This window comes from Oncorhynchus clarkii, chromosome 18, assembly GCF_045791955.1.
Source record: "Oncorhynchus clarkii lewisi isolate Uvic-CL-2024 chromosome 18, UVic_Ocla_1.0, whole genome shotgun sequence".
In the NCBI taxonomy this organism is placed as follows: Eukaryota; Metazoa; Chordata; class Actinopteri; order Salmoniformes; family Salmonidae; genus Oncorhynchus; species Oncorhynchus clarkii.
In genome coordinates, this window is record NC_092164.1 from 17,493,539 (window position 1) to 17,513,829 (window position 20,291).

General features: G+C 43.6%; 1 protein-coding gene across 2 annotated transcripts in view; it reads right to left on the minus strand.

Annotated features, from left to right (window-relative positions):
* Positions 1-6,965, minus strand: part of LOC139373109 (nardilysin-like) — an 18,604-nt gene extending 11,639 nt beyond the window's left edge. The window contains exons 1-11 of one of the 2 annotated variants that reach the window (XM_071113220.1): positions 6,925-6,965; positions 5,803-6,027; positions 5,316-5,553; positions 5,143-5,224; positions 4,574-4,727; positions 4,404-4,477; positions 4,210-4,305; positions 3,912-4,034; positions 3,738-3,795; positions 3,571-3,644; positions 3,329-3,398 (exon numbers count right to left, since the gene is read on the minus strand). In XM_071113220.1, coding sequence (XP_070969321.1) covers positions 3,329-3,398; positions 3,571-3,644; positions 3,738-3,795; positions 3,912-4,034; positions 4,210-4,305; positions 4,404-4,477; positions 4,574-4,727; positions 5,143-5,224; positions 5,316-5,553; positions 5,803-6,002 — 1,169 coding nt within the window. In that variant the 5' untranslated portion in view covers positions 6,003-6,027; positions 6,925-6,965. Of the gene's footprint in view, positions 1-3,328; positions 3,399-3,570; positions 3,645-3,737; positions 3,796-3,911; positions 4,035-4,209; positions 4,306-4,403; positions 4,478-4,573; positions 4,728-5,142; positions 5,225-5,315; positions 5,554-5,802; positions 6,063-6,924 lie in introns of those variants that run through there. The other variant, XM_071113222.1, reaches the window with a different exon arrangement.
* Positions 6,966-20,291: the final 13,326 nt, after the last annotated feature.

Below are 20,291 nucleotides of genomic sequence, written 5' to 3' on the forward strand. Positions count from 1 at the left end.
AGTGTGAGGTTATTTTCCTGACACCACACTCCGAGGGCCCTCACCTCCTCCCTGTAGGCCGTCTCGTCGTTGTTGGTAATCAAGCCTACCACTGTTGTGTCGTCAAACTTGATGATTGAGTTGGAGGCGTGCGTGGCCATGCAGTCGTGGGTGAACAGGGAGTACAGGAGAGGGCTCAGAACGCACCCTTGTGGGGCCCCAGTGTTGAGGATCAGCGGGGAGGAGATGTTGTTGCCTACCCTCACCACTTGGGGGCGGCCCGTCAGGAAGTCCAGTACCCAGTTGCACAGGGCGGGGTCGAGACCCAGGGTCTCGAGCTTGATGACGAGCTTGGAGGGTACTATGGTGTTGAATGCCGAGCTGTAGTCGATGAACAGCATTCTCACATAGGTATTCCTCTTGTCCAGATGGGTTAGGGCAGTGTGCAGTGTGGTTGAGATTGCATCGTCTGTGGACCTATTTGGGCGGTAAGCAAATTGGAGTGGGTCTAGGGTGTCAGGTAGGGTGGAGGTGATATGGTCCTTGACTAGTCTCTCAAAGCACTTCATGATGACGGATGTGAGTGCTACGGGGCGGTAGTCGTTTAGCTCAGTTACCTTAGCTTTCTTGGGAACAGGAACAATGGTGGCCCTCTTGAAGCATGTGGGAACAGCAGACTGGTATAGGGATTGATTGAATATGTCCGTAAACACACCGGCCAGCTGGTCTGCGCATGCTCTGAGGGCGCGGCTGGGGATGCCGTCTGGGCCTGCAGCCTTGCGAGGGTTAACACGTTTAAATGTCTTACTCACCTCGGCTGCAGTGAAGGAGAGACCGCATGTTTTCGTTGCAGGCCGTGTCAGTGGCACTGTATTGTCCTCAAAGCGGGCAAAAAAGTTATTTAGTCTGCCTGGGAGCAAGACATCCTGGTCCGTGACTGGGCTGGATTTCTTCCTGTAGTCCGTGATTGACTGTAGACCCTGCCACATGCCTCTTGTGTCTGAGCCGTTGAATTGAGATTCTACTTTGTCTCTGTACTGGCGCTTAGCTTGTTTGATAGCCTTGCGGGGGGAATAGCTGCACTGTTTGTATTCGGTCATGTTACCAGACACCTTGCCCTGATTAAAAGCAGTGGTTCGCGCTTTCAGTTTCACACGAATGCTGCCATCAATCCACGGTTTCTGGTTAGGGAATGTTTTAATCGTTGCTATGGGAACGACATCTTCAACGCACGTTCTAATGAACTCGCACACCGAATCAGCGTATTCGTCAATGTTGTTATCTGACGCAATACGAAACATCTCCCAGTCCACGTGATGGAAGCAGTCTTGGAGTGTGGAGTCAGCTTGGTCGGACCAGCGTTGGACAGACCTCAGCGTGGGAGCCTCTTGTTTTAGTTTCTGTCTGTAGGCAGGGATCAACAAAATGGAGTCGTGGTCAGCTTTTCCGAAAGGGGGGCGGGGCAGGGCCTTATATGCGTCGCGGAAGTTAGAGTAACAATGATCCAAGGTCTTTCCACCCCTGGTTGCGCAATCAATATGCTGATAAAATTTAGGGAGTCTTGTTTTCAGATTAGCCTTGTTAAAATCCCCAGCTACAATGAATGCAGCCTCCGGATAAATCGTTTCCAGTTTGCAGAGAGTTAAATAAAGTTCGTTCAGAGCCATCGATGTGTCTGCTTGGGGGGGGATATATACGGCTGTGATTATAATCGAAGAGAATTCTCTTGGTAGATAATGCGGTCTACATTTGATTGTGAGGAATTCTAAATCAGGTGAACAGAAGGATTTGAGTTCCTGTATGTTTCTTTCATCACACCATGTCACGTTGGCCATGAGGCATACGCCCCCGCCCCTCTTCTTACCAGAAAGATGTTTGTTTCTGTCAGCGCGATGCGTGGAGAAACCCGTTGGCTGCACCGCTTCGGATAGAGTCTCTCCAGTGAGCCATGTTTCAGTGAAGCAAAGGACGTTACAGTCTCTGATGTCCCTCTGGAATGCTACCCTTGCTCGGATTTCATCAACCTTGTTGTCAAGAGACTGGACATTGGCAAGAAGAATGCTAGGGAGTGGTGCACGGTGTGCCCGTCTCCGGAGTCTGACCAGAAGACCGCCTCGTTTCCCTCTCTTTCGGAGTCGTTTTTTTGGGTCGCTGCATAGGATCCACTCCGTTGTCCTGTTTGTAAGGCAGAACACAGGATCCGCGTCGCGAAAAACATATTATTGGTCGTACTGATGGTGAGTTGACGCTGATCTTATATTCAGTAGTTCTTCTCGACTGTATGTAATGAAACTTAAGATGACCTGGGGTACTAATGTAAGAAATAACACGTAAAAAAACAAAAAACTGCATAGTTTCCTAGGAACGCGAAGCGAGGCGGCCATCTCTGTCGGCGCCGGAAGTATGTAGCGAGAGAGAGAGATGTAGAGATTATATTATCTGTATTACCTGTAATAGCTGTATTATCTGGAGTACCTGTATTATGTACCTGTATTATCTGTAGCAGCTGTATGATCTGTAATAGCTGTAATAGTTGTAGTAGCTGTATTATCCGTGGTAGCTGTATTATCTGTAGCAGCTGTATTATGTGTAATAGCTGTATTATATGTAGTACCTGTATTATCTGTAGTAGCTGTATTATAAATAGCAGCTGTATTTTCTGTAGCAGCTGTATTTTCTGTATCAGCTGTATTTTCTGTAGCAGCTGTATTATCTGTAGCAGCTGTATTATCTGTAGCAGTATAGCTGTATTGTCTGTAGTAGCTGTATTATCTGTAATATTTATAGTAGCTGTATTATCTGTAATATCTGTAATAGCTGTATTGTCTGTAGTAGCTGTATTATCTGTAATAGCTGTATTGTCTGTAATAGCTGTATTGTCTGTAATAGCTGTATTATCCATGGTAGCTGTATTATCTGTAATAGCTTTATTATCCATGGTAGCTGTATTGTCTGTAATAGCTGTATTATCTGTAGTAGCTGTATTATCTGTAATAGCTGTATTGTCTGTAATAGCTGTATTGTCCTTGGTAGCTGTATTATCCGTGGTAGCTGTATTATCTGTAATAGCTGTATTATCTGTAGTAGCTGTATTATCTGTAGTAGCTGTCATATTTGTAATAGCTGTATTATCTGTAGTAGCTGTATTATCCGTGGTAGCTGTATTATCTGTAATAGCTGTATTATCTGTAGTAGCTGTATTATCTGTAATAGCTGTATTGTCCTTGGTAGCTGTATTATCTGTAGTAGCTGTATTATCTGTAGTAGCTGTATTATCTGTAATAGCTGTATTATCTGGAGTAGCTGTATTATCTGGAGTAGCTGTATTATATGTAGTTGTGTTTCTTACCTGTAGTGTTTCTCCTGAGGAGGCAGGGACCAGGTGATGGTCAGAGCATGGACCTTCCTCACAGGAACAACTGAAACACACAGCTATGTCTTACTACACTTGTGAGCATATATTTTTGGGGACCAACAATTGATTCCCATTCAAAATCCTGTTTTCAGTGAGCTGAACTGAAGCAGTATGGCTCTAATGGAGATCAGGAGAGAAGGCTGTGCAGGTCAGCTCAATAGAGCAGGTGTTCCTACCTCTGTACAGCTTGTTGAAGGCTGGAGTATCAAAGGGATCCAGCAGTTCAGAGAAGTCCGGCTTGGGCTGAGCACTGAGGAACAGGGTTCAGTAAGTGTTCGCTAAATGGCCATATTATAATATGAATGGATGAATGGTGAGGGATTCATCTACAGCTGAGACTCACTTGTTGGGCACTCCACTGAAGATCTCCTTCACCCACTCCTCTAGAGTGTCCAGCTTCTCTACACACAACAGAGGAGGACAACAGAGTTACATGTGTGACTGAGCAGCCGGTCTCTCTCTCTCTCTCTGTGTTGTGTTGTGTTGTGTTGTGTTGTGTTGTGTGTGTGTGTGTCACCTTTAGACTGCACAGCCAGGGTCATGTAGTGGGCAGAGTAATATCTCTTCCAGAAGGAGCGGAGCCTCTTGTAAACATTGATCCTCTTTTTCCTGGGCTCTGTCTTCAGAGTCTGGGCGTTACCTGGGAAACCATGACAGCCACCGGTGGAAACCATGACAACAGCTCAGTCACATACCACAATTACACAACATCTGTCTCGTTTACACATGACAACACAGTACACAGAGTAGTTCATGTGTGTGTGTGTGTGTGTGTGTGTGTGTGTGTGTGTGTGTGTGTGTGTGTCTGCCCTCACCCCAGCAGAACTTGCCCATGGGGTGACCTGGCTTCGCTAGACTCCCAAACAACATCTCTTTCCTGTGAGAGTCAGACGGCTTGGCCAGTTGGTACTCTGATAAAAGAGAGAAGGGGGAGCAGGTCACAACAAAACCAGTGCATAAGGTCTGAATAAGGACAAAAACAAAAAATTATTCCCAGAATGCCTCTCACCAGAGTCGACAGCTTCCACCTCCCTGTCGATGGCGTCTCGGATCATCAGAGGACAGATGAAGAACTGGGCCCATCTGGAGAGAGCCAATCACAGACAGGTACAGAGTCAGATGGACCAATCCGAATCAAGAGACAAGGCACAGAGACTATAATGGTGGTGTGTTGCTGACCTGTCCAGAGCCTCTCTGAATTTCTTTCTCTGGACGTCAAACTGGAAGACGGTTCTCTCACAGTCCGTGGAGGCGTTGTCACTGCCCCCATGTTTCTTCAGGAAGGCATCGAAACCATTCTCTGATGGGTACTTCTCACTGCCCATGAACACCACTACAGGAGGAGAGAGGGAGGAGAGGAGAAAAGAGAGGGAGGAGAGGTGGAGGAGAGAGGGAGGAGAGGGAGAGGAGAGAGGGAGGAGAGAGAGGAGAGGAGAGAGGGAGGAGAGGGAGAGGAGAGAGGGAGGAGAGGAGAGGAGAAAGGAGAGAGAGGAGAGGAGAGAGGAGAGGGAGAGGAGAGAGGGAGGAGAGGGAGAGGAGAAGAGAAAAGAGAGGGAGGAGAGGGGGAGGAGAGAGAGAGGAGAGGGAGAGGAGAGAGGGAGAGGAGAGAGGGAGGAGAGAGGGAGGAGAGGGAGAGGGAAGAGAAGTCTATTTTATATCCCCTTGTGTCACAAACACAGCATTGAATCAGATTTATCACAACAAAACAAACAATCTCATCCTTGAGGTTCAAGGGTTATCATACTCACTGTGTTCCAGGAAATGGGCAAGGCCTGGGAGGTCATTAGGGTCACTGAAACTTCCAATACCCACACACAGCGCTGCTGCAGACTGACACACACACACAAACACACAATCATCAATACCCTTATTACTATTGCTGCTAATGTGCTGTTATTTCCTCTTCAGGTCACCCTCTCACCTGTTTCTCTGAGTGTCCCTTCTTCCTCTTCCCTCCATCCTCGTCATCCTCAAAGTCACTGTCCTTGTCATCTTCATCTTCTTCAGACTCTTCCTCTGTTCCCTCTCCTGAGTCTTCTTCCTCCTCTTCCTCCTCCCCCAGTTCTTCCTCCTCCTCTGATTCGTCGTCTCCAGAGGAGGCGGGACCAGTGAAATCTGAAATTAGCATAACTCGAAGCCCATTGGTCAGCTCGATGTACCTGTGGGAGGGGTTAGACAGAGGTAAACAATATTCTCTTATCCTAAGATGCTGACACAACCACACACAATTTGGCCCTCCAGCTGTTTACTTTTTACTGCGTGCGATAGACTCGCAGACAGACCAACAGACGGATGGAAAGAAAGACAAACACAGTCTCTCTCTCTCTCACACAGTCCGTCCGTCCGTCCCCCCTCCACACACACATACACACACAAACGTTGGTGTGTAAGGTAAACGTTGATGTTACCTGTACTGTTTGGGGTCACTAGGGGACTTGATGATCTCTGGGTCTCCAGTGTTCTCTCCTCCTCCATCCCCTGCTTCCTGGACTTGGACCTTTGGCCCTGGCTCAGCTTCCTCTCTTTCTTCTTCTCTTTCCTCCCCTCGGTCCGGTCCGGTACTAGAGCCACTGGCCGAGGTACTTCTGGACTTGTTGGTCTGTGGCATTCTGAATAGCGACGACACTTTGGTACTGTGAGGCGACAACAGCGGGCCACGGTGAATAGGACACAGGGAAACCAATAGACAGGTTATTCAACTCCAGGTCTGGAGGGACTCTTCTCTACTTGGAAGTTCATTCATGTCACTGATCGGGCAGAGTCCATTAACCTTGGGTGTCAGTCACCTGATTAGCAGGGAAGGATGACAACCACAGGGGTTTGGGCCCTGGAACTGAATGGCCCTGCTCTACTGGCCAACACTGTGACACAGCATGTCACTCTAAGGACAGCAATGGTGATGGGCTGGACTTCATTTCATTTAAAAGTATTGCTTAAGCTAGACTACCCAGAGAATATTGTATTTTAATGACTGTCAAGAAGTGCAATAAATGACAGTTATTGAAAGGAAGACTCTGTGACGCAAACATCTATGTGTTAGTTTGATCAGCTGTCAAAAAAGGATGGTCATGCCAGACACATTCAACAGATGCAATGACAGTGATGATGAGGCGACAATACATCTATTCACCCAACGCCGTATTCAGCTGTGTGTCAGCTGAAAAAACAACCCCAGTGCCCTACACTGCACGGTCCCCGGCTCGCCTCTCTGCGGGCTTTATGTAGGCTCAGTCAGCACAGCAAGTGTGCCAACTTATATCGCTAGCAGCAAACTGTCGCAAGCGAGACATCGGTTACAACATGGCAATAAGATGAAAGATACAGTAACACAGAGATAGCAGGCTACAGGCTACTTCACCACGGTCGACCGACAACAGTCTATCAAAAACGCAACACATGTCAAACCCCACCCAACGTTTCTACTACAGGAACGTATACTTCAAATCGGTTCTAAGTCCTAGAAATGACACTTGTGTTTTTTCAAGTTTGACAGCTAACGACTAGCGTTGGTCCCGGCGATGTTTCAATACCTTGCTTCCTGGTATCACAGGGATAGAACCTAGTGTTCCCCCTGCATTATGGTAGGATTATTATTTTTGCCATAATGGGCGGCTTGATTCGTCGAAAACGAAGAGCATTTCAACATTGCAACATTTGATTGCTCAGAAACAAGGCAGACACACCCGAGGGCGTGATTAGGGGAACTTTGAACGATCGTGATTGGGCAAAAATACGCCACACGTGGGAACTTCTCTACTCTTCACATTGTGGTTACATTGTAGCAGCAACACGAGACTGTTTGTTACATTGTAACTAACAAATACTGTATCACTAGGAGCAACAACAAAATGGACAGTGTCGACAAGTTGTCTGGCAGGACCTATACTTACGTACCAGAGTCCCGCAATACAGCAGTCCATAATGAGTTTAGATTTTTCAGCACTCATTCATTGCATCGAGGTAGTTACTGTCGCTTGAGATAGGCTTGAGATAGGCTACTTACTATACATTGTGATGCAGATACAGTAGAATACAATTGATACGTTCTATTAAATTGCTTCCTAAATTCCAAACCTTCCAGTGGCAGTGTTGAGCCGCTAGAGGGTAGGCGACAACAGGCAGATATTGATATAGTTTGTCTGTTGATGGTCTGTAGGCTTTACAGTTCAACGTGCGAGCCCAGGTAAAGAGGGTTTCAGGTTGGATATTCGACGGATATTCGCCTGTCGTTTTCCTTACGTCCACCAACAGCAGTTAGGGACCGTCAACATAGTGACAAATGACATTTTTTAAATTTCAATAGCTCTTTAACCATTAATCCTAAAAACTGGTTGTAGCTAACCTGATGGCATAGACACACAGTACACACCCTTTAGTTTGTCCATTTTCATCTCACATGATTTTACATGAATTTTTCAAAATGTAACATTTCAATAGCTCCTTGATCATGTGACCTAGTGACTTCAAACAAGATTCAAAATGTCCACTCAGTGAGCCTACATATTGCACACCGTTTTAGTTTGTCCATTTTCATCTCACATGGTTTTACATGAATTTTTTTAAATGTAGAATTTCAATAGCTCCTTGGTCATGTGACCTGGTGACTTCAAACAAGGTTCAGAATGTCCATTCAGTGGACCTACACATTGCACACCCTTTAGTTTGTCTATTTTCATCTCACACGATTTTACATGAATTTTTCTAAATGTAAAATTTCAATAGCTCCTTGGTCATGTGACCTAATGTCCGCTGACTACCCTTCTATATTGCACACTGAGGTAAGGTAAGTTGCAGTGGGTTTGCTGGTCAATACATATACTGAACATGTAACCACAGTAATGGTGGCCAGTAAATCAATGAATAAAAATGTAATATTGAAAAACAGAAATTGTAGACCTTTAATCTTTTCCAACATGTCAACAGACACTTAACTTCAATTAAGTATGAAACATATCACAGTGTTAACTTTCTCTTTATCCCTGGTTGATGTACATGTCAGAGCCTCTTCAGTGTGGATGGGGTATAGCATACATTTTCAACAACAAAGACCGCAATTCCAGTTTGTGTTCTTTACTCTGTTGAACTCTTTTGTCTTCATTCCTAGGCACAGCACATGGAACCACCGTTGGTATGCAAAACATTAAATCAAAACAAAACAAAGCGTAACGCGTTATAAATAATATCAAATATCATTGCAGTATGACGAATTAGCCATCCATTGTGTTATATCATAAATTGTCTTTTCACTGTATTTTCACAGTTGTCAAAAGACTATAAACATGTTAAATAAAGTTACTAACCCAGTCAGTCTTAGGGCCACATCCAGGTTCTTTATCAGTGGCACACATGAAGCAGTTGTTGGCTTTGTTGAACTCTGTCAAATCATAGGCATGTACTGAACATATGGCTGTCCCACACAACTACATAAAAATAAAGAATTTACATTTACTTTGAATTAAATGTAATTTTTAGTATATCCTCAGCCATTTCTTTTTGCAGTTGCTCCACATGCTTTTGAAGGTTCCATATCAATTTGGGAGGGGATGTTGGGGAAGTTCTGTGCAACTTCCTTGGCCATCTACACCAAAAAATTAAATTGAGTTTTTGACCTAATTGTCACATAACAGCTTGCCATTCATTATTGAAAATATAACTATCAAACCTGCATTTTCAAAGACCCCACAGCTGAAGGTGTCCTGCTGCATGGTGGGAGTTATTTCCCCTCCTTTACATTTTATGTCCACCCAGTCGTCTTTTCCATGGCAGGAAAAAATAATGGAATTATGATTAGTTATAGGCAAATTAATACACAAGCCAAACTTGTATGCTGTTTTCCTTATCACTATAATCTAGTAATTTATTAGTAGAGGTCATTTCCTTTATGCCACATTCTACACACAGCCTAAATTATAGGCACTGAACCATTTACAGGACAATAATAAAAGTAGCATATAGGATCCAACCCTATCACAGAGTGAATAAATGTAGAGCGTTTGTAGACTCTAGGAAAAAAATATTAAGTGACAGTTTCATCAGTGCGTGCTTAAAGACAGTCATATCACAAAGATCCCAGATGACAGTGCCAAGCAAATCTATGACAATAGAGAACGAATTGTAAGCACCAAAGTGTGTTTGTCAAAATAATTGTTGAACATAATACTTCTATTTGCAATAGCAATTTATGACATATGCAGTTGAGGAATATTCCATGTACCAACACTACATGTAGGATGGACATAAGACATTCATTTTTTATTTGTTTTATTTCACCTTTATTTAACCAGGTAGGCCAGTTGAGAACAAGTTCTCATTTACAACTGCGACCTGGCCATGATAAAGCAAAGCAGTGTGACACAAACAACAACACAGCGTTACACATGGAATAAACAAACGTACAGTCAATAACACAATACAAAAGTCTATTTACAGTGTGTGCAAATTAAGTAAGATTATGGAGGTAAGGCAATAAATAGGCCGTAGTGGCGAAGTAATTACAATTTCGCAAATAAACACTGGAGTGAGATGTTCAGAAGATGAATGTGCAAGTAGAGATACTGTGGTGCAAAGGAGCAAAAAAACAAATATATAAATAAAATAAATAACAATATGGGGATGAGGAAGTTGGATGGGCTATTTACAGATGGGCTGTGTGTACAGGTACAGTGATCGGTAAGCTGCTCTGACAGCTGATGCTTAAAGTTAGAGAAGGGAGATATGAGTCTCCAGCTTCAGTGATTTTTGCAATTTGCTCCAGTCATTGGCAGCAGAAAACTGGAAGGAAAGGCGGTCAAAGGAGGAATTGGCATTGTGGGTGACCAGTGAAATATACCTTCTGGAGCGCGTGCTACGGGTGGGTGCTGCTATGGTGACCATTGAGCTGAGATAAGGCAGAGCTTTACCAAGCAAGGATTTATAGATGCCCTGGAGCCAGTGGGTTTGGCGACAAATATGACGCGAGGACCAGCCAACGAGAGCATACAGGTCGCAGTGGTGGGTAGTATATGGGGCTTTGGTGACGAAATGGATGGCACTGTGATAGACTGCTTCCAATTTGTTGAGTAGAGTGTTGGAGGCTATTTTGTAATGACATCGCCGAAGTCAAGGATCGATAGGATAGTCAGTTTTATGAGGGTATGTTTGGCAGCATGAGTGAAGGATGCTTTGTTACGAAATAGGAAGCAGATTCTAGATTACATTTTGGATTGGACATGCTTAATATGAGTCTGGAAGAAGAGTTTACAGTCTAACCAGACACCTAGGTATTTGTAGTTGTCCACATATTCAAAGTCAGAACCGTCCAGAGTAGTGATGCTAGGCGGGTGGGCAGATGCGGGCAGTGATCGGTGGACGAGCATGAATTTATTTTTACTTACATTTAAGAGCAGCTGGAGGCCACGGAAGGAGAGTTGTATGGCATTGAAGCTTGTCTGGAGGTTAGTTAACACAGTGTCCAAAGAAGGGCCAGAAGTATACAGAATGGTGTTGTTTGCGTAGAGGTGGATCAGAGGATCACCAGCCGCAAGAGCGACATCATTGATGTATACAGAGAAAAGAGTCGGCCCGAGAATTGAACCCTGTGGCACCCCCATAAAGACTGGCAGAGGTCCGGACAACAGGCCCTCCCATTTGACACCCTGAACTCTATCTGAGAAGTAGTTGGTGAACCAGCGAGGAAGTCATTTGAGAAACCAAGGCTGTTGAGTCTGTCGATAAGAATGTGGTGATTGACAGAGTCGAAAGCCTTGGCAAGGTTGATGGATACGGCTGCACAGTATTGTCTTTTGTCAATGGTGGTTTTGATATCTTTTAGGACCTTGAGCGTGGCTGAGGTGCACCCATGACCAGCTCGGAAACCAGATTGCATAGCGGAGAAGGTACGGTGGGATTCGAAATGGTCGGTGATCTGTTTGTTAACTTGGCTTTCGAAGACCTTAGAAAGGCAGGGTAGGATAGATATAGGTCTGTAACAGTTTGGGTCTCGAGTGTCTCCCCCTTTGAAGAGGGGGATGACCGCGGCAGCTTTCCAATCTCTGGGCATCTCAGACGATACAATAGAGAGGTTGAACAGGCTAGTAATAGGGGTTGCAACAATTGCGGCAGATAATCTTAGAAAGAGAGGGTCCAGATTGTCTAGCCCGGCTGATTTGTAGGGGTCAAGATTTTGCAGCTCTTTCAGAACATCAGCTATCTGTGTTTGGGTGAAGGAGAAATAGGGAGGCTTGGGCAAGTTGCTGTGGAGTGCAGGGCTGTTGACCGGGGTAGGGGTAGCCAGGTGTAAAGCAAGGCCAGCCGTAGAAAAATGCTTATTGAAATTCTCAATTATAGTGGATTTATCGGTGGTGACAGTGTTTCCTAGCCTCAGTGCAGTGGGCAGCTGGGAGGAGGTGCTCTTACTCTCTATGGACTTTACAGTGTCCCAGAACTTTTGGGAGTTTGTGCTACAGGATGTACATTTCTGTTTGAAAAATCTAGCCTTTGCTTTCCTAACTGCCTGTGTATATTGGTTCCTAACTTCCCTGAAAAGTTGCATATCACGGGGGCTATCCGATGCTAATGCAGTACGCCACAGGATGTTTTTGTTCTGGTCAAGGGCAGTCAGGTCTGGAGTGAACCAAGGACTATATCTGTTCCTGGTTCTACATTTTTTGAACAGGGCATGCTTATTTAAGATGGTGAAGAAAGCACTTTTAAAGAATAACCAGGCATCCTCTACTGACGGAATGAGGTCAATATCTTTCCAGGATACCCAGGCCAGGTCGATTAGAAAGGCCTGCTCGCCTAAGTGTTTTAGGGAGCGTTTGACCCTGATGAGGGGTGGTCGTTTGACTGCGGACCCATTACTGACACACGCAATAGGCAGTGAGGCAGTGGTCGCTGAGATCCTGGTTGAAGACAGCAGAGATGTATTTAGAGGACAGGTTGGTCAGGATGATATCTATGAGGGTGCCCAAGTTTACGGATTTGGGGTTGTACCTGGTAGGTTCCATGATAATTTGGGTGAGATTGAGGGCATCTAGTTTAGATTGTAGAATGGCCGGGGTATTATTAAGCATATCCCAGTTTAGGTCACCTAACAGTACAAACTCTGAAGATAAATGGGGGGCAATTAATTCACATATGGTGTCCAGGGCGCAGCTGGGGGCTGAGGGGGGTATGTAACAAGTGGCAATAGTGAGAGACTTATTTCTGGAAAGGTGGATTTTTAAAAGTAGAAGCTGTTTGGGAACAGACCTGGATAGTATGACAGAACCCTGCAGGCTGTCTCTGCAGTAGATTGCATCTCCACCCCCTTTGGCAGTTCTGTCTTGGCAGAAAATGTATACACTTACATAGAGGCATTTTTCGGCTATGATTTTACCACTCAGAATCCAGAATGGATATGACAATGGGGCCAGCACAGGACGTAATACACCCTTACAACAATCTACTTTTTGATCTTCTTGACTTCTTATCTGGTAAACTGCTATTACGTGTCAAGTAAAAAATGGCTGGTTTAGATGAAAAACTATTGCCCTGTGACCCCGTTCATAGGGGCATGAGAGACTAGTCAGTGGTAGAATTGAGTTGGCACTTTATTGGCCCAAACACCAACAGACCCACAAGGTTGAGGTTACTCATGGACAGTAATTAGTAATAAACAAAATTGCATTGATGCATTGTGTCTTCTAACTGTCCAAGAATAGGATCCAAAGTGTTAGGAAATATTTGTTCCCATAAATACAAAGGAGAATGTCTCTCCTCATACCTCTGGCACTTTAGTCAGACTGTCAGACTGTGCACCACAGAGCCAATCAGGAGAGAATACATACAGGTCAACGGTGCCAATTGAAAGTCAAGGTGTGTGTCTGTGCCATTTGGATTACTGTCTCTTTACAGAGAACCCCTGTGGTTCAAGACTGCTCTGCGCTTGTCTGAAAGTGACAGAGCCAGCAGCCAAGAGAGTTTTTCCCAGTATGTCATAAAAAAGTATTACACGTATGAATGTATGTCAAATGCTAATATGTATTAGATCCAGTACAATGGAATAACTAAGACCTGAATTTGAATGCAGCGTGTTCCGATTCCTCCTTCTCTTTCTGTCCAGCAGGGTCAACCAAAAACACTTGGCCTGATGGTTCATGCAGATACTGGGGAAGCAATATAGAAATGTATTGATCCCTTAAATGATTTTACTAATAAAAGACCCATATCACAACCTCTTCACAAAAATGTACCTAAATCAATTTTGGAAAAAGGATTTTACTCACAAAAGACGTAGGAATTTATTTTCCCAGTTAGAAATAGTAGGCCATGCATCAAATAACTATTTTCATCAGAAAACACAAACCTTCAAATGCAATATTGCATTTTGTAAGTTGTCTGCAGGTGGCTTGTTGTGAATGCACTCAAATATCAAGTCATTATCAGGTTATGTAAACTGTGTTCTAATCCTCAACGTAGAAGGATTTGTCTTAATGTACAGTATATGAAAGTGATGCTATGAAAAGGATTCCTTCACGTTATCAAGCTGACTGTGACAGACAAATCACTGCCTATTACTGTGATTAAAAAGAGCATATGAAACACTGTTTTTCACGAGGCCTACCTGTGCGCCTTCCTTTAAGCACCTCTGTATGAACACCTCTCCTGTCCTTGATCCATTCCACATACAGCCATTTGCGGATCTTTTCAGTGTCCATGTGAAAGATAGTTATTGCGAGGATAGAACATTTGTTGACTTAAACATTTTTTTTAACACGCATGTAAAATGAAGGCCTGCAAAGCTTACAGATTTAAGTCTAATAGCATGAGGTCGAAAGTAGACAGACGTCAGAGTGTGCGATATGAAAGTATAGTCAGTGGACATTCTGAACCTTGTTTAAAGTCACTAGGCCACACGACCAAGGAGCTATTGAAACTTTACATTTTGAAAAATTCATGTAAAATCGTGTGAGATGAAAATGGACAAACTAAAGGGTGTGCAATATAGAAGGGCAGTCAGTGGACATTCTGAACCTTGTTTGAAGTCACCAGGTCACATGACCAAGGAGCTATTGAAATTTGAATGAAAAAACGTTTGTACTTTGTTTACGCTCCCCAACTAATTCAACTTGGAATATAAAATGCTGCTCTCATCTCCACCTGTTTATTAGCTTTGGAAAGCGAATTAATGTCCAAATCGTGAAAATAAGACCTGTGCGATGTTATGCGCAATTTTTCCAACATCATGACACTTATTTGAAGTCTGTGGCTCAAGTGGTTTGAAAGCTAGTGAGGTTTGAAAGCGGGAATATCCATCGAATATCCAACTTGAAACTGTCTTTACCTCGGTAACATGCGACTGCTTAAGACATGACCTTGCTTTTGGGCCGTTTGCAGAGACACAAATTAGACTCTTACAACAATACTTACAAAAATACAGTCTACTCTGTAATTCTATGCTATTTATTTATATTATATTTGTAAACTCTCTCTGTGTGTGTGTGTGTGTGTGTGTGTGTGTGTGTGTGTGTGTGTGTGTGTGTGTGTGTGTGTGTGTGTGTGTGTGTGTGTGTGTGTGTGTGTGTGTGTGTATGTACTTAGTCTGACTTTAGATTTTAAAGGGCCAAGGTTCCCATGGCAACTGATTAAAACCCTAATTAAAGCAGGAGGTTTAATTAATTAGCTGGTGTGTGTGTGTGTGTGTGTGTGTGTGTGTGTGTGTGTGTGTGTATGTGTGTGTGTGTGTGTGTGTGTGTGTGTGTGTGTGTGTGTGTGTGTGTGTGTGTGTGTGTGTGTGTGTGTGTGTGTGTGTGTGTGTGTGTGTGTTCCAGAACCAAATGCAAGAGACTAGAGGTGAGTAAAAGCCAGAGCAGAGTGTCTTGTCTCTGGCTGGGTAGAGTCCACAGAAGAGGAGAGTAGGGAAAGAGAGAAAGAAAGACGAGGTATTTGTCAGTTTTAACATTGCAGAGAAAATAACTTGAAAGAGGGAGAGAAGAGATGGAAGTAATGCAGTCAATTTCAGCGCTGGACAGCTCTTAACACCAAAGTATAAATAGATTACCTATTTTAGAGGCTCCTCCAACAGTCTATAAAGTACACTCATACACACAATGCAAAGCACTACCCCCAGAGAATAGACAGAGGTATCTGATTAGCATCTCTGTTGGCTCCCTTTATGATTTCTATTAGGATCCCCAACAGGCGACGCCAATGGTGACAGCTAGTCTTCCTTGGGTCTGACACATAACAAAAAAATACATTACAAACAAAAATACTTTAGAATTTACATATATTTAAAAAATTAACATAAACATTACAGACTTATTTATAAACAAATATTTTAAAAACTACAACTAAAGCGTGTGTCTGTGAGTGTGTCTATCAGTTACACATACATGTCAGTACATACACATAGAAATTAGGTCACATGGGGAGTGGTGTTGTGCTGTGAGGAGTTGCTTTATTTATTTTTTTAAATCAGGTTTGCTGTTCAGTTGACCTATATGACAAAAAATAATTGACGCAGTAAATCTCTCTGCTTTGAGCCAAAAGAGACCAACATGGATATTGTTCACATTGACCTTTGGGTACATTGAAGGGTATGACATGCTGCTCTGTTCTGGGCCAGCTGCAGCTTTTCTAGGTCCTTCTTTGCAGCATTTGACCACCTCACCGGGCAGTAGTCAAAATTAGATCAAACGAGAGCCTGCAGAACTTGTGGTTGACTGTGATGTTAAAAATGCTGATCATCTCTTTATCACAGACATACCTCTCAACATCTTTACAACAATTGAATCAATATTCCTGGACCATGACAAATTATAGTCTAACTCTTTGTTTAGGGTTGCAGTGATTTCACTAGCTGTGGTTCCAGACAATATAATGTTGAATCCTCAGCGTATATAGACCCACAGATTTTGTTTAATGCCAGTGGTAGATCATTACTAAAAATAGAAAACAGTAAAGGAGCAAGACAGCTGCCTTGCGGAATACCACACTTTACATGTTTTACATTAGAGAAGCTTCCATTAAAGAAGCCCCTCTGTGTACTATTGGATAGATAGCTCTCAACCCATGAAATGGTAGATGGAAAGCCATGACAATTTATTTTAGTCATTTGTGTCATTGCAGTACATGTTGAGTGCCCTCTGTGACGTAGTAGAGTAGTGGCCAGAGGGCACAGACTTAACGTATTGTGAAATCCATTGTAAAATTAATTTTAATATTCAAAAATGTTATTATAATGTTGTCACGCCTGCTCCTGCTCCCGCTTCCCCTCCCTGGCACTTGAGGGCACCAGGCTGCCCATCATTACGCACACCTGTCACCATCATTACGTGCATCAGCACTCATTGGACTCACCTGGACTGCTTCACTTTGTTGATTGCCCCCTCTATATCTGTCTGTTCCTTAGTTTGTTCCCTTTGTTTTCCTGATCAATCTACACACAATAGTCAATACTGCTGATTAAAAAACAGTTGTGACATTTTTGCAAATGTATAAAAAAATATGGAAGATAACATTTACATAAGTATTCAGACCCTTTGCTTCACCGTAGGGATGGTGCCAGGTTTCCTCCAGACGTGACGCTTGGCATTCAGGCCAAAGAGTTCAATCTAGGTTTCATCAGACCAGAAAATTGTGTTTCTCATGGTCTGAGCCTCCTTTAGGTGCCTTTTGGCAAACTCCAAATGGGCTGTCATGTGCCTTTTACTGAGGATTGGTTTCTGTCTGGCCACTCTACCATAAAGGCCTGATTGGTGGAGTGCTGCAGAGATGGCTGTCCTCCTGGAAGGTTCTTCCATCTCCACAGAGGAACTCTGTCAGAGTGAACATCAGGTTCTTGGTCACCTCCCTGACCAAGGCCCTTCTCCCCCGATTTCTCAGTTTGACCAGGTGGCCAGCTCTAGGAAGAGTCTCGGTGGTTCCAAACTTTTTCCATTTAAGAATGGAAGCCACTGTGTTGTTGGGGACCTTCAATGGTGTAGAAATATTTTGGTACCCTTCCCCAGATCTTTGCCTCGACACAATCCTGTCCTGGAGCTCTACAGATAATTATTTTAACCTCATGGCTTGGTTTTTGCCTTATATAGACAGGTGTGTGTCTTTCCAAATCACGCCCAATCAATTGAATTTGCCAAAGGTGCACTCCAATCAAGTTGTAGAAACACCTCAAGGATGATCAATGGAAAAGGGTCTGAAAACTTATGCAAATTAGATATTTCTAAATACCTGTTTTCTCTTTGTTATTATGGGGTATTGTGTGTAGATTGATGAGGGGGAAAAAAGTATTTAATCAATTTCAGGAAAAGGCTGTAATGTAACAAAATGTGGAAAAAGTCAAGGGGTCTGGATACTTTCCGAAAGCACTGTATCTGGTCCTATACCATGTATATGCGTACACGTGTGTGTGTGCGTGAATGTACGTGTGTGTGTTTCCATTGTTTGTGCATTATAGCTTTGTGGGAAAACTGTTATCATACACTAATGCACCTGAGAGCTCTGAAATCTATAACCATCATCTAACACACACACACACAAACAAATACACACACACACACATTGACATTACTGGAAGTGCCTCAGTCTCTTCCTCTCTCTCTCTGATAAACATCTACGAGAAAAGATTCCACTTTTTTATCTCTGTCAGGAGAGAGAGATTGAGAGAGAGACATAGTGAGAGAGTGAGAGAGACGTATATATAGATATATATATATATAGAGAGAGAAAGAGAGCGAGAGATAGATAGAGGTCAGTACTACTCCATTACCCGTAGGTAATTCACATTAATGTAAGCTGAGATCAACGTGAAATTGAACTGGAAATGGTTGTAACGGTATGTAGGCCAGGCCTGCGTGTACATGTTGTGATGTGCTGTTAGGCCCACACTGTAAAATAAAACGGTAATTTATATGGTAATTTTGGGCATTATCAACAGTACAGTTCTGTGAAACATTTTACTGCAGCATACTCAAAATTATGGTTCATAGTGGGAAAATGTTGTGGCCAGGGAAAGATTTGCTGTATTTCCATATTTTTGGAGCGCACATTTTTTGAGGAACACTAGTGGGTGCATGGTATTTTAGTTCTGGGCTCAATAACATATTTTGAGGCGTGCCTTGTCAGAGGCTATGTTTGTTGCACCTGTTAGTGGGAGTGCTGCGCCAATTTAATTGGTATGCGGTAGTAGTGCCCTGTCAGTTTTAAATGTATAGGGGACAGATTGGATTGGCAGCACACATTAATGGTTGAGCATTCTGCCATGTCATGTTGGTCTGTTTGGCCTTTTAGTGGCTGCCAGTTTGGAAGCCGTTATTAATAAGGCCTCTAGATATATTCATTGACATGCTGTAACCTGCTTGCACCAATTACATGTAATTACAATAAAATACTGTGAATTAGAAACCCCATCTCCCCTCAATGAATGTAATTCATTCACTCAGTCATTACGATTACAGTGGCATTTACTTTGTTACTGTATAATACAGTCTATTCTGCGGTATTGTACTGTGTCATTCCACAGTTCTTGCTTTGATTCTGTATTTAGATTACAGTAGATGTACTGCAATATGAAATACAGTAACTTACTTGCCAATGAGCAGCTTTGAAGTTACTGTCAACTTCATGGCAACCCCTTTACCACGCAGGGTGATGGCTCTCCTCCATGGGATCGCTCGGGAATAGAGCGCACTCGGGTCTTAGCCTACGATGGGGTAGCATTAATCTATGTTGGCTATTATGGCAAGTCTTTCTCCATGTATTCCTGCACATTATTGTTCGAGCCCAATTCCACTTTTTATTATTAACCAGTGTGTGTGTGAGTGTGTGTGTGTGTGTGTGAGTGTGTGTGTGTGTGTGTGTGTGTGTGTGTGTGTGTGTACAATCAGTCTATACAGTAGATTATGTGTATACAGTACAGTAGAAGAGCAGAAGACAAGTCAGTCTACCAAGGTGTGCAAGGATGCTGCAAGGATGCCGGCTGGCGCGGGTCGCCATGGTAACTAAAACACCGGTTCTCTAGAAATCCGTTGTTGGTGCTTAAGGGCATGAGCAGAGATGAATAAAGTAATGAGATGATGAATTATTGTCGGTAAAGCTGAAGGCCTGAGTAGGGTGCTTTACATCGGTGCATGTGAAGATACAGTTGATAGCCCGCTAGGCCTACAGGTTAGGTAACCTAATATCTGCGTGGTGTCATCGGTCAACAGCCCTCGATTGAGGAATAATTCAAAACGAAGAATATTTGGTCACTTTTACAGACCTACCCGTTTTTACGTTTAAACCCTTATTTACAAATAGCCCAATGGACATCGATTACATTTACATTGAATGCAGGATCCACCGCTCTAGTACTAAACTGTTTCTGAGCGAAGTAACCTACCCTATAGACCTACTCTGGTTTCCTTTAGGCCTGTGTAATAACAAACAGATATGGCAAATCAGCTGACTTGATTAGAGCGCCAAATGAGCGCGCCCGGTCAAATATTATGAAGCATGGCACTAAATCCAAACTAGCTTCTTCTTCGAATACTTCCCCAGTTTCCCACTTCCCTCCACTCATTCCTTCTTTCTTTTATTGTCCTTTTGGCTACTTCATTTTCTGTACTTTAATTAGGCTACCCGGTTATCAAAAATGGAGAGACAAGTCATCCAATCCGCGCAGCATCATGCGCGTGTTCGGTGGCAGTCCCGCGCCGCAGCTGAGTTCCCGCGGGCAGCACTGTTGAGCGCTGGAGAGGGGAACAGACCTGCATTCTGAAGCGGTGCGCGCTCCCCCCCCCCCCGCCCCCCCCCCCTCTCTCTCTCTCTCTCTCTCTCTCTCACCCACATTGCAGTCCTGTCACGTTCCCTCTGCTCCCCCCATCCGCCTCAACCGCTCCAGGAGAGGAAAGGAGAGAGGGAAGGAAGAGTGCAGCTGAAAAGCAAACAGACATGT